We start from the raw sequence: 13308 nt of genomic DNA on the forward strand, positions 1-13308 counted from the left end.
TTAGATGATCAGAGTTCGTGAAATTTATGTCTACTTCTTGTGGGTTCCATTTTTTAACAAGAATAAAACTCAAAATTTATTTTATACCAGGACCGCGGACACATGGACCCAATACATATTGTTGATTTTGACCGTTTTGCAGTTTTGCTTGTGTTTGGTTTGACCGTCTGGGAAAGCTTGAGGAAAGCGTTTATCATTGGTCGTTTCGCAGCACTTTACGAATTACGTCACACCGTAGCGAGTGAGAGTGGGTACAGTCAGACAAGATGGCCGTCAACCCCAACAATGTACTCTTTACTTTCGTGTTCGAGTTGCTGAATTATTATGTTCTCGCGTAGTTTCTGTCATACTTGATTTTATTTTATTTTTACTAGATAATTAGGAGTGATAGTTTATAACACTGTCAGTGTATATGGTAGTCTTATCTAGTTTCCAAAAATTAAGGAAGTTAATTCCAAGCCCTGCAGCTCTTATCATACAAGATTGATGAATCAATGACGGTGAACTGTGACTGAAATTTAAAGTTGTAAGTATCAGTTCGAAGTTTCTCATTCTCTTGCCAAAGTTTGCTTCTATCTTCTAGGTTGCCAGCATAGGAAGGAAGAAACTATCAACTTGATCCCTTGGTGACTAGTCCCTGAAGGAAGCCTTGAGATGAGTTATTCTGGTTTCAATGCATTCTCTGATTATTCTGCTTTTTGCGTTTGGATTTCAAGCCAAACATTTTTCAAAAACTCTAGACCTTCCTTGAATGGTAGATGTTCTTAACAAATCGTGGTCCGATGGGCTGCAGGTTAGAGTAGAGTAAGGACTGTTTTAGAACCTAACCTCAACGGTTATGCAAATTCACAGATCACATTAGGTCGCAATATTATTGACGTGTCGCTGGAGCAGTGTTCCCAGGTGCTCCTATCGTGAAAAGTCCGTACGCTCTCCGGATTGGCTTGTGTATGTCCGCGCCGCTCCGTGCTCCGTGAATCGCCTCCCGCGGTTTTTAAATACTTACTAAAGTAGACTTCCGGAGATACCTACTTTATTTTTCAAATGAAGAATTACTAAACATCAATTCTTCAAAGGACTTCCATGATTTTTCCTCTCTGTGCGAAGCAAATTCTGAGAAAATTTCAAGGAATGATGTTGATTTGTTCTCTTTTAAAAAATACCTACAGGAGCAGTGATTTTTGAATGCTGCAAACAAATTGTTGTAGCTACCTATGTCCAAATCATGCTTGATTAGCAACATTCAAGAACCTATGTCCTCTAGAAAGCATTGGCAGGAAAAAATAATCGGAACAAATGTAGGTACCTACATCAAAAAGCAATAATTCAAAAGATAGGAGCTGACTTTTCATGAAATTCATAATTCCTAACCCATTGAACTGATTGAATAACACATAAATTAATGCAAAAAGTACTAAATCAGGTCCTGTATGATACCTGGGTTTTATTCGTGGCTTCCTCATATCAATAACATTGGCAAAATTGAGAAAAAAAAGTAAGAAAAAATGTCTGAGTGATCAAACACAAAAGCACAACAATACAGGAAACAGGGACGGACCTTAAATGAAAAGGCTGAATTTTGATAAGAATACAATATAATTAATGCAAAAAGTATCTAATTTGTTCCCGAACGATACCCAGCTTTCATACTAAATACAGTTTCGGGCCACTTTTTAGTGTTTAATTTTTTAATTTGTACGCACACTTCGGGGTATGTGTTTCTCTCGTTCGAGAGCGGGCGGTTGCGTCTAGATGCGTTCGCATCTCCAACCAGTCCGATAATCATTTTTCTTGGGTTTTCCTTGTTTTGTTATGAGAGTTGTTCAGCAGCGACGGTAGATGGCGCGAGGATCACACTTTTGTGTCATGCCTCGGGTCATATCCATGACGGCGTTTTAATGCCGTCTTGGATTTTGCGGCATGTTAAGTTGGGTTCACTGCTGAGTGTGATCTTCTGATGAGGTCTAATAAGGCCCAAACCGGTAAAGATCTCTCGGCGTGACTCCAACTTAATATTCCATTGCAAACTGCCTGAGCTGAACACTCTCCCCCCCTCAGTTTCATACTGGTGCGCATTAGAGTTCTAAAAATTTATTTTTGACTCTAATTTTAATTTTTGGTATTTCTTGGCTTTGTTTCCCCGCGAAATGGTGTGGACCCAGCACCATTTCTCCACCTTGTTAAATACAGTTTCGGGCCACTTTTTAGTGTTTAATTTTTTAATTTCATACTAAACATGATTGTATCAATAACTTACGCAAAAGTAATAAATATTGCAAAGAAAAGCGGATTAACAGACGCACGGACTGGGCCGGGCGGGCGTACGGACATAAATGAAATGACTGAATTTTGATAAGAATGCAATATAATTAATGCAAAAAGTATCTAATTTGTTCCCGGACGATACCCGGCTTTCATACTAAACATCATTGTATCAATAACTTACGCAAAAGTAATAAATATTGCAAAGAAAAGCGGATAAACAGACGCACGGACAGGGCCGGGCGAGCGTAGGGACAAAATAAGATAGGGAAAAATTTTCCCATAAGGTTTTTGTCTGTACGCTGTCCGCGCGGGTATAGGGAAGGTCCGCGCGGCACGGAAATATCCGTACGCCTGGGATCACTGCGCTGGAGTGGCTCTCTGATGCTGTGTTGTCTATGACTTAGAGATAAATGAGCTATGTCTGACAGGTGTATAAAAGTGGCTCCTTCCCCGCCACAATGCCTATCTCTTCGGGTGCCAGGGTGTACCACATCGTACCGTAGAGTACCTGTACAGAGAGAGTATGGACAGCTCGTCTCGTAGAGGGCCAATGGCCCATAAGAGCAGCTGGCTTTCTAACACACAAAATTTCACTGCCAATCATCAGATTCTAACTCCAACCAAGATGGCCAAGAATGTTCATAAATGAGCATTCTTCCGCTAAAATGAGTACGCTTATGCGAAACCTAAGTCAAGTGCGTGCATTGCAAATGCGAAGTCATAACAATTGTAATAGTAAATCGTTCTGGATAATCTGAATTTACAGGTCGGCAGCCCTTTTGGGCTCTAACTTTATTCGCAGAGGCATCGGTGAAGGCCTGATAGATTTTAGAAGTTTCTCACCTGTCTATACTCTCGCTATACAGGTACTCAAGTGTATCTCAATCCATAGTGGACACGAGTCTTTGAAGTTATTGATCAACGATTGAACTCCGCAGCTTTGCAGTAATATCATTGCGCAATGCACTCCAAATGCACATTGCAGTACGTCTGCAGTATGATTCTGTTTAATTTCAATTTCTTTAGCATTTTGTTGGGAACCTTTTCTGTTTTAAACAAATAGACCATCAGTAGCTTAAATGCGAAAATGTCTATCTCCATTGTAGTGTTTTCGAATCTTTGCTTTTAATTTATTTTTTCGCAAAGAAACATGCCAACTACAAAGCTTGAAATATCTTCAGAATATGTTGCTAATAGAGAAGAAAATTCAAGGAAGTTTTCAAGAAATTAAGTTGACAAGTTTTCCAATGAAGAAAAAAGTATGATGAGAAGTCTATCATGTCGCAAACAGAGATAAGTAAGTGGTTTTGCACTTTGGCCATCACTACATCACCATGTCAATTTGACTAAAAAGTAACTCTAGTCACATAATCATGCTGGTAGACTATGGTAAGCTGTGCACATTGACGTATAATACAATCTAGACCGCGCATTAGGAAATTTCGGCGAGACTGGAGTCCCCTCAGGCGAGATGATACGCAGCCCAGCAAGTGTACTGGCAATATGTACCGAGACAATGGAAATGCTAGTCTTGCCAGTGCCGTTTGCCGTCGCCTGGTACTCTTTGTTCGTATATCCGGCTGTATCATCTAAGCTGAAGGCACGTCTTTACCCTGATTTACCCAGCTAGCTGTCTTACCTCCCCCGCCTAAAGTCGGGCCTAGTGCGCGGTCTAGATTGTGTTACAAGTCAATGGCTGTGCATGTCAAGCTCCTCAGAAGTAGGGCTTCCCAGTCTGAAAGCAGATTGATCTTTGATCTAGAATTGAATGAAGAAAAATGTTTGCCCTTTTCACAATTTTTACATGTTTTATATTATTTCGATTTTATGCTTAGGAATATGAAGATTGTGCTGTAATATTCCTCCATTGCTTTCATAAAATTTTGAAGTAAAACAAGTCTGTGCAATCGGAGGTGAAGAGCTTCATTGGAAAATTTTATCAAGTGATCATGACCACAGTCTTTTTCCTTCTCTTTTTTTCAGTTTGTACTTCACTTGAAACAATGCTGTGTGAAATGGAGTAAAATATCATTAAGGAAACCCGGCATCAAGTCTCTACTCCTCTCATTATGGTAATTCAATTTTTCTGTCCTCCAACTTTACTGCTCTCAATTCATTCTAACAAGTTTTAAAAACCATGATACTCGACAATGTTTTTGTCGTAAACTTTACTGCATATTTTCAAGTAGGTATCCTCGAAACTTTTATTATTTAAGTTTCACTGCTTTTAGACTGGCAACAGCACACATGTAACTTTCAATTTCACTGGTTGTTCCATCCCTACTCATAGAACACCCCTCTTCAAGCTTAGAATTTTGATCGTATGAAAGAATAATAAGTCTACAATGCATATGGTCACTCTACTATGTCATGGTCTCTGCACAGCTGGGATATTCTATCCTAGGATGCTGTGTAACTATTTGAGCATCATGAAGTTAACTTTTGTGGAATCAGGGCAAGGACAACTAGAGGCCCTGCTTTAGCGTCTGAGAATTAGTAAAAACTTAAATTTTTCAGGCTCCATTCCACAATTCTTGGAATTAGCCAGGAGTCCTGAAAATGCAGGGAGCAGGCACTGGCGCTTTTTTGTGAAAGTAGTCAAAGTTTTTTTTCCACTTTGTTATGTTAGGGTCACACAGTCAGCTAATATAGTTTAAGGGGGAAAAATAAGAAAACTTTTTTATGCTTTAGTTTTTGTAAAGACAACTCAAATTCATCTATTTTTGTGAAGCAACTTGTCAAGGGCATTAGGTACTCGATGCGAAAAGTCCTCTAGCAAGCCCCTTTAACAGAGTATTTTACGTGAAAGCTTGCTGATAAGCCCCTTTAACAGAGTATTTTACGTGGAAGCTTGCTAATTTATGTCAGAGCAAAGAACTTTCTGGATTCCTGGAATCATCTTGTTGCACGTTCGTCTAAGAACTGAGAAAGTTTCAGTAGTAACTAGACAAGTTTGTGAAATTAATCAGCCAACAAGTCAATGCTAATCATGTCGTGGAGCTTAGATTGTTCAGGAAGAGTTGAATTTTTTACTTATCATTTGCTCTGTAGGAAAGGTAGCTTCTGTTTGACTTTAGTCACTGTCAATCACAAAGGAGCCTCATAGATGTAAGGAATACTCTGCAAATTATCGATTTCTCGTAATGCTTTCGACTGAATTTTAAACTTGACCAGAGTTTGTTAAATTTCACCAGGATAATAAACGTTGAATGCACTGTTTTTGGTGCATCTAAAAGCTTTTTTGCTTAAGGGTGAATTTTCAGTCATCATAGTTAATTTTTGCTAAGGCGTCTGATAATCTAGTAATAGGCAGTTCATACAAATTTTTTGAGTTGCTCCCAACTCTCTAGGTGAATGTGTAGCATACGTTTTGCATAAACGTTTTAGGAAGCTTTACCATCCTTTGAAGTTAAAATTGCTAGAACAGTATCACTTGACAAATTTTATCCACGGAATTTACACAAATTATGGAGGAAATCACATGGGTAACAAAGGAATTCGTCCCTGGCTAAATTTCATCATATTTTCAGTAGTGTTCTCTACATCCTTCTGAACTTGATTATCTTTGAAATCTTTCTTCTTATGTTATAATTTTGCGAAAAGTTTGATTGAAAAGTGAATTTTTCAGCTCTTTTGTGTGAATTCTGAAGTATAAGTGTTGCAACATTCAATTTGTGATAAAAGAGAGTTCTCCTCTTTTAGCCAACTGAGGAGATAAGATTGATGCGTACCCTCAAATTTCGGCCTTTCTTATCCAAAAATAACAAATTCTAGTGCGTGATTACAGCATACAGCAGATCATTGCTATTTCAACCTCTGAATAAAGGGCCGTTCATAAATCTGATGCTATATCATTATGGCATCACATTAGCAGAAACAAGTAGAAATTCTGAAAAATTCGCCATTACCCTTGCTTTGCTCAAAATTGGCATATGGAAAGTAAACGTTTCGAAGTTAATCGGTCTCAACAGATCATAAAGAACATCATATGAAGGAAGAGCAAAATTTAGCAAGCACCAAATTCCTTCACAACCTGTAAGATTTCCCTCTATTAATTTTTTTAAGTGCCATCCTTCATAAATAACTCTTTAATTGTATCCACATTTTGTCCTAGGCAATTAACAAAATGATTTAGTTTCATTTCTGTCATATTAACTGATAGGATCGTGCCGTTTTTAATACTTTCTGTGAAGGGAAAAGGTCTAGTGACACCTTTCTCTCGCCTTGTTCCCAAGGTCACTCCATGTTTTTGCGTCAGTTTATTTTTTATCAATGCCAGAGAAATTTTCTTGGCCCTTTGCATTCAGAGCTTCCCTCACCTCCGCTTTTTTTTAAATTTTTTTCTTGGTAGGCGTCTTATTCATCTTATCTGGACCGTTCTAGCTAAAGTAGATACTTTTCGTGGTCAAGAAAATCAGTCAATCCGAGCAGCTAATTGAATAGAGGTTTAATTTGTCCAATAGTCAGAAATCTTTAAACTTTCAGGAGAGTTACATGCCTGTTTTTAACAAAGATCAAGCTAAATTTTAAAATTGAAGAAAGCAAATGAGCATGCAACTAACTAAGTTTAAATTAGACTCAAGGTAACATATTTTCTAGTTTTACTTTTCATTTTATAATGAGTCTCCTCATGAATTGAGCAAATTTTTTTTTTTTACTTCTAGGTGCTAATGGGTTAGCCAGAAGTGAAAGCAGTAACGACTCAGATTAAGATCAAGTTAATAGATTTGAAGAAGGAGGATGAGCACTCTGTAACAGGTTATAATGACTAAAAATTTATCTTGCATCGGTAGGCGGAAGCCTCCGGAGAGGGAGTACACGGATTACAGCAATGAGGCAGCAGATGTGGATTTCACATATGCTGATGTTGATTCGCATGCAAATGAAATAGCAGAACTTTATAGCTACTCGGAGCAGTCTGAATTTTGTCTTAATGTCAAAGCATTTGAATCCCACTTCGGAGCAGGTTTAGAAAACCAGCCGTTCTGGCATAAATTCAGCTTGGCTGAGAAGAAAAATTCAATTGGCACCTTAATTGATTTGTTGGAAGTCACTGACAGGAACAAACGCATGACAGCAGCCAGATGCCTGTTGTACATCGCTCAAGGCTGCTGGGAAGAGTGCCAATCAGACGTAGAACTCATGTCCAAAGCTACTGAAAATGTAGTACTTTTGTACGAATGTGGCGCGTTTCATGCTTTTATTGATCTTTTAAATTTAGAAACCGGTTGCAAAAACACATCCGTTACATCAATAAAGAAACTCACCAACAGCATTGCAGATTCTGTTGACTTAAGAATAATCCTCAACTTCCTTAATATTATCGTAGAAGTGATGAGAACTCTTCAGGACTCGGAAAAAGAAGAGTGGAGACAAGTGTTTGAAGAATTTCGCAGCGATATTTCTCAGCCAATCCGAGATGAATTGTTAGCCATCAAGCTCTTCACTCTCATAACTCAATTTTGTTGCGGGTCGGCTTCGCATTTCCCTGTTAAAAAAATTCTCTTGTTCCTGTGGAAAGTCATTCTAGTCTCATTAGGTGGGTCACAAGAACTGCGCCGACTGAAAATTCAGTACAGAGAAGCAGCAGGCTTAAAACCTTTTCTAGAAGATACTGTAGAAATCGCAAGCACAATGAGAGCTTCATCTCCACCAACCAGCGCTGCTGATGTCATTGATGCTCAGAATCAGATACAGAAAAAACGAAACAACAAGCCCCTCCGTCGAAATCTGATGCGACTAGATTCAATGGATGCGCCTGATTTTGAAGACCAAAATAATGGAGAGAATGACTCGTCCCCCAATTACATGAAAGAACAAGTCCCGGATGTGTTCTCCTTATCTGGCTATCGATTGGATCCAAATCAGTCGGAGCAATCAGATCTTGACCGATCAGATGATCAGCTTGATCAACCTGATTATGATGTTTGTTTTAAATTGAAGATGACTGATGACTATGATGAAGACGAAGTAGATAATCAGTCGACCCCACAATTGGAGTCCTCTGAGCAGTCTGGTTCTGATTCAATGAATACTGATGTAGATATGCCCATGGAAACAGGCTCTTGTAAAGGTCTGCCTTGGGCTCCAAAAGTGAGGAAAAAAGACTTAGAAACATTCCTAGATAATACTCGTGAGAAATTCTTACAGTTTTTCTTACCTGGTGACACAGAAACTTTATTTGGGCTTCCAAACCCTATTTTTGAGAGTGTGAAGGTACTGAAACAACATATCTACACCTCTCTTGCAGAAGTGCAAATTCAACGGGAAGAAGAGTTGAACCGCAATCCTATTTCAATGAAAGAGTCTGTTATTAATCAGACTCCAACAGAGGTCTTGTATCAAGCAATGTTGCCTCAGCTGCCTCAATTTATGATCGCCCTATTAAAAATCTTACTTGTAGCAGGTCCGACCTCCAAAGCTAAAGCTGATTCCATCAACATTATGGCAGACGTCCTTCCAGAGGAAATGCCGATGACTGTATTTCAGTCAATTAAACTTGGAATGGACGTCAATAGACATAAAGAAATAATTGTCAAAGCCATCTCTGCTATTTTGTTACTGCTTTTGAAGCACTTTAAAATCAACCATGTTTATCAATTTGAATTTATGTCTCAGCATATAGTTTTTGCCAACTGTATTCCACTAATCCTAAAATTTTTCAATCAAAATATTTGTGCCTATGTTGGCGCCAAACATGTGATTCCAATTCTTGACTTTCCTGCGTGCGTAATTGGATGTCAACCAGAGTTAACACCAGAAAGCTTGGAAGTCGGTGATAATCACAATCATTGTTGTTGGAGAAACTATTTTGCTTGTATCAATCTGTTACGAATTTTGAACAAACTCACTAAGTGGAAACACTCAAGGATAATGATGTTAGTTGTTTTTAAATCAGCTCCGATTTTAAAACGAAGTCTCCATGTGCGCAATGCATTAATGCAGCTGTATGTGTTGAAACTTCTCAAGATGCAAACCAAGTATCTTGGCAGGCAGTGGAGGAAAATTAATATGAAGACTATGAGTGCTATCTACCAGAAAGTCCGCCATCGTCTTAATGATGATTGGGCCTATGGACATGATTTGGATGCAAGGCCATGGGATTTTCAGGCCGAGGAATGTGCCTTACGAGCATCCGTGGATCGTTTCAACACAAGACGATACAATCCTGCATATTTGTCCAACATGAGCTTCCCGGATTTTGAGCCAGTTGATACCAACCTTCTCAGTGTCCTGAGCACACCGTTTGAACTATCCGAAGACTTTCGGCAGCATTATCAAGTGTGGTTGAGGCAAGAAGTATTCCAACGAAATATCAATTGGGATGTACTCCTGCAACCAGGGTACATGGGTTGAATTTTCATTGTAAGAAAGAAACTGTAACCACTCATTAGTGCAAAAGAGGAAAGAAGATCAAAATCAAAACTCCATTTGATTCATCTTCTATAATTCATTATTTCTCAATTTTTTGCAGAACTATTTCTGCACTCAACTATATTTTAATCTGGAGAGCAGGAAAATGTTCCATGTTCAATACTGCTCGAGTCATGGGCTGAAAATATTTATTTAACATTCAACATTCAAACCGTGCCATTTTTTAGAACCTTGTCAATATAATAAGTTTCTGAACAGCTGGACTGCTTCTGAATCAATTGAAGTCCTATAGAATTATTGTCTCATTTTATCAGCTTTTGGTCATTGTGATTAAATTCCTGAAATTTTAAATTTTTGGTTTTCTGTCATCAAAAAGTGTGCGGGAGTTTTGAAAAAAGTAAAAAAGGGGAATTCCTCTCAATATGGGAAATAACTTTACAGAAAGTGATTACAGACAATGGGAACATGGTATTCTGCGAGGAAAGTATTGGTATTTTTCATGTCCAGTCTTCTTCATCATTTCAAGATCGAATCATTTTAATTTTGAAAACAGCACTAACTTCAGTCAAAATGAAGTTTTGCATCATGTCCTCAATAGAAATTCTTAGAAGATTTGTCACTTTTTCTCTCTTATAACCAAGAAACACAATTGTTTATGCATTCATGGTGCTTTAGGTATGTTTGCAAACAACAGACTCAGTCAAACAATGTTTTATCATTTTCTAAAATTCTGAAGTAAACCTGTCTAAGTAGTATGCTCCAAATTCTCAAGGAAAGAGGCCTAGTTATTTGAGGAAAGAGGAATGTTGAAAAATGCTTAATGTAATTTAATAAAATAAAGAACAAGAGGGCAAAATTATTGATGAATTCAATTACTTGTCCAAAGAAGATGGTGTAAATTATACCTGTACATCATTCTATACATGCAAGAAAAAGAATATTTTGTTTTGTTCAACTTTTTGCGCAACATAGAGTTTTTTTGACACTCGCAGGTGAATAAAAATGGTCAGCATTCAGGTCCTTTCACTCGTGTGGTGAACTCCTTGTTGCATCATTTTCTACATTCTAAAGCTAATATCTGTGAACACAAGGTCTTTTCGCACTCAGGTCCTCCTTTAAGCAAGTTTCTTCTGTCTGAAGTGAAAAGGCTCTAAAATAATTTTTTTTATATTTGCAAACCATAAGGTTTACATGAGTATGACATGAATACAAAATGTTCCTTTGAAAAGAGCGTCAGTGAAGTTGTCGGATGAAGTGAGTCATTGCTGAAATTTTAGTGTTTTATTAAGAGCAAAGCTGAGTGAGTCACCCATGGATATTGATGATAGAAGAGCAAGGACTGGGAACAGTCCTTTTCAAGGTCATGCCAAGTATTCTTCGCCATCAGCAGAGATATGCTTTTAGTGAGCCTTGATCATTCAGTTCTTACAGAGAAAGACCATGAAAAAAAATGTATTTCCTCCATTGGGAAGATGTAAGATTTAAAGTTGACAGTTTGTCTCCAGATTATAATTACTCTGGAGTCTTTGTTTTGTACACAAATAAATGAGATTTGGCAACCATAGTAGAGCTAATATTTAGTTTTATCAATAGGTTTCTAATCAGATTTTGTATTCTGACAGATAACTCACCAAAATCTCATTGTCTCAGTTTCTTTATATGAATGTCAAATTAAATTATGAAACTAAAACGAACTGCTTTGTTATTCAAATCTTCTCTATTCATACAATTGTTTTGTACTGAACGATGCTTTAAAGCTTCATTCTTGTTTTTGGATGTTGGCTCCGTAGTATTTCAAATGCTCCTCAATATGCAACAAAAGAAAAGTGAAAGAAAGCACTCAAGAAAAATAGTTTTAAAATTAAATTTCGATTTCTCATCCTTTGATCGTTTCAACCAATTAGATACTTAGGTAGGGTGACAATTTCGATTTCACTGTGTAATGTAATTTAAAATTACAGCATAACTGTTCAAAGCAGTTCAAGGCTGGTCACAAAATTCCATACTGTAACTGATGTTAGAAAAGTTAAGTGCTAACAGGATTCTACCTAAACTCCTAGCTATTGTAAATTGAGATTAAAGAGAGCATAAGTTTCCATTGTAGAGATGAGCACCTGGAAGCCAGTCCCTGCATCTCCTAGCACAATGAAGGTAGAGCTATTTTAGCCCTATGCTTTTTGTGCATTAAATGCAGTGTGAGGGAATTATTTTTCACAGCATTGCTTATTGCCTACTTTGGATGGTGATCTAAATAATTTTTCGAAATAGCTTTTAAGTTGGTGCGTATAGTATCGTATTTGTGGAGGAGAGCTCTTCACCACTTTAACGCTAGACGTGTGATGGAAGTATGAAAACCTTTGACCGATGCTCTCAGAAAGTATAAAAGTGTGGCAATTTTCATAAAACATTATTTTGGCTCCAAACCCTCTCTTGATACTTTCTTTTAGAGGATATTTGGGAGGTTTTTTTTATCAACTGTAGGCTTCATTTTGTACTCTTCGAAGCAACGAGACAAATTTACTTTCTGTCTGAGATCAGTCTAGATTGCGAGGTTGAATTAATTTGAACAAAGTTAGGAGGCCCAAATTTAGACCCTTGCCTTTTACTTCAAAATGGTAACAATGGGTAGTGTTGGAATAACAGTGAAATTGAGGCAGTGGCTGTTAAAATAGCATCTATGCAGGGTGATTCCAAAGTCGCTAGCATCAGACATTTACCGCTGTAACTTTGCTCAAATGAGGATAGAGACTTAATTTTTGCAAGTGCTTCCTAATCAAAAGAAGGGGTCATGCAGATGGTTCAAGACTTTTGGATCACCCTCTTTACACAGCTGTATTTACTTGATCGGTGTAAACAGGAAAACCAGAATGGAAGTATCATCTCTAAAATAAATGGTCTAGCTCTTATCAAAAAGTGCTATGACTCAGAATCGAAAATTTTTTAGAAGTTGCAGATCTACCAAGAGAATACGAAAAAAGTCCATCAAGTAAAGTACCTGATTGCACCTTGAAAATTGAGCATTCCATTAGGAAAAAAGGAACTCAGTCTTAAATTGGTCTTAAGTTATTTCAGCAGAAAAGTCAATTTTCAAAATTAACAAGTACCTACCTCTAAGAGTTGGACCTCATTTGTCACTGATCAAAAACAGTAGATAATCGAAGAGTATTGTTTCAATGAGGCGTGCAAATCGCCAATCAGCGTGCAATCTAAGCCATAATCAATTGTAATCTGTGGCTCAAAATTTCTCCCCTATTGGAAAATTTTTTCACCCTGCAAAAAGATCAATAGCCAGTAGGTGCCAAGCCATCTGCCACTGTCCGCTTAAATTACCCAGGAACCTGAAATATTGGTGCATGGCAAAAGATTTTATAAACCTGAGTATTTTCTAATTTTTTACCCAGCTTCACTTTAAGGAAGATTCCAAAGAAGACCCATTTGTCGCCTTAAAATTCACATCAATAGCTTAAGGTGGAAATTGTGAATCTTAGTTTGCACAAGGTTGCTAACTACCTACCCTTCATTTTAACATTTTTTTGAAATGGGAGAGAATGTTTTTTAAAATTTTCTGATTTGAAGGATATTCGAGAATATTTCAAGCAATGAAGGTAGCTTTTTGCCTTTTGATCTGACTTTTAATTAAATCAATCAGGTGCGAAAATGTTGAAATTC

General features: G+C 37.6%; 1 protein-coding gene across 1 annotated transcript; it reads left to right on the forward strand.

The window, feature by feature from the left end:
* The first annotated feature begins 227 nt into the window (after window positions 1-227).
* Window positions 228-11329, forward strand: Strip (striatin interacting protein). The gene is made up of 3 exons (XM_019056703.2): window positions 228-526; window positions 4249-4337; window positions 6930-11329. Exon 3 carries the CDS (start codon window positions 7030-7032, stop codon window positions 9619-9621), a length of 2592 nt encoding a protein of 863 aa, XP_018912248.2. The 5' UTR covers window positions 228-526; window positions 4249-4337; window positions 6930-7029; the 3' UTR covers window positions 9622-11329.
* The last annotated feature ends 1979 nt before the right edge of the window (window positions 11330-13308 follow it).

This window comes from Bemisia tabaci, chromosome 5, assembly GCF_918797505.1.
Source record: "Bemisia tabaci chromosome 5, PGI_BMITA_v3".
In the NCBI taxonomy this organism is placed as follows: Eukaryota; Metazoa; Arthropoda; class Insecta; order Hemiptera; family Aleyrodidae; genus Bemisia; species Bemisia tabaci.

Excerpts from the sequence above, each read along its gene's own strand:
- Strip (XM_019056703.2), top strand. The coding sequence starts at position 7,030 with ATGACTAAAAATTTATCTTGCATCGGTAGGCGGAAGCCTCCGGAGAGG.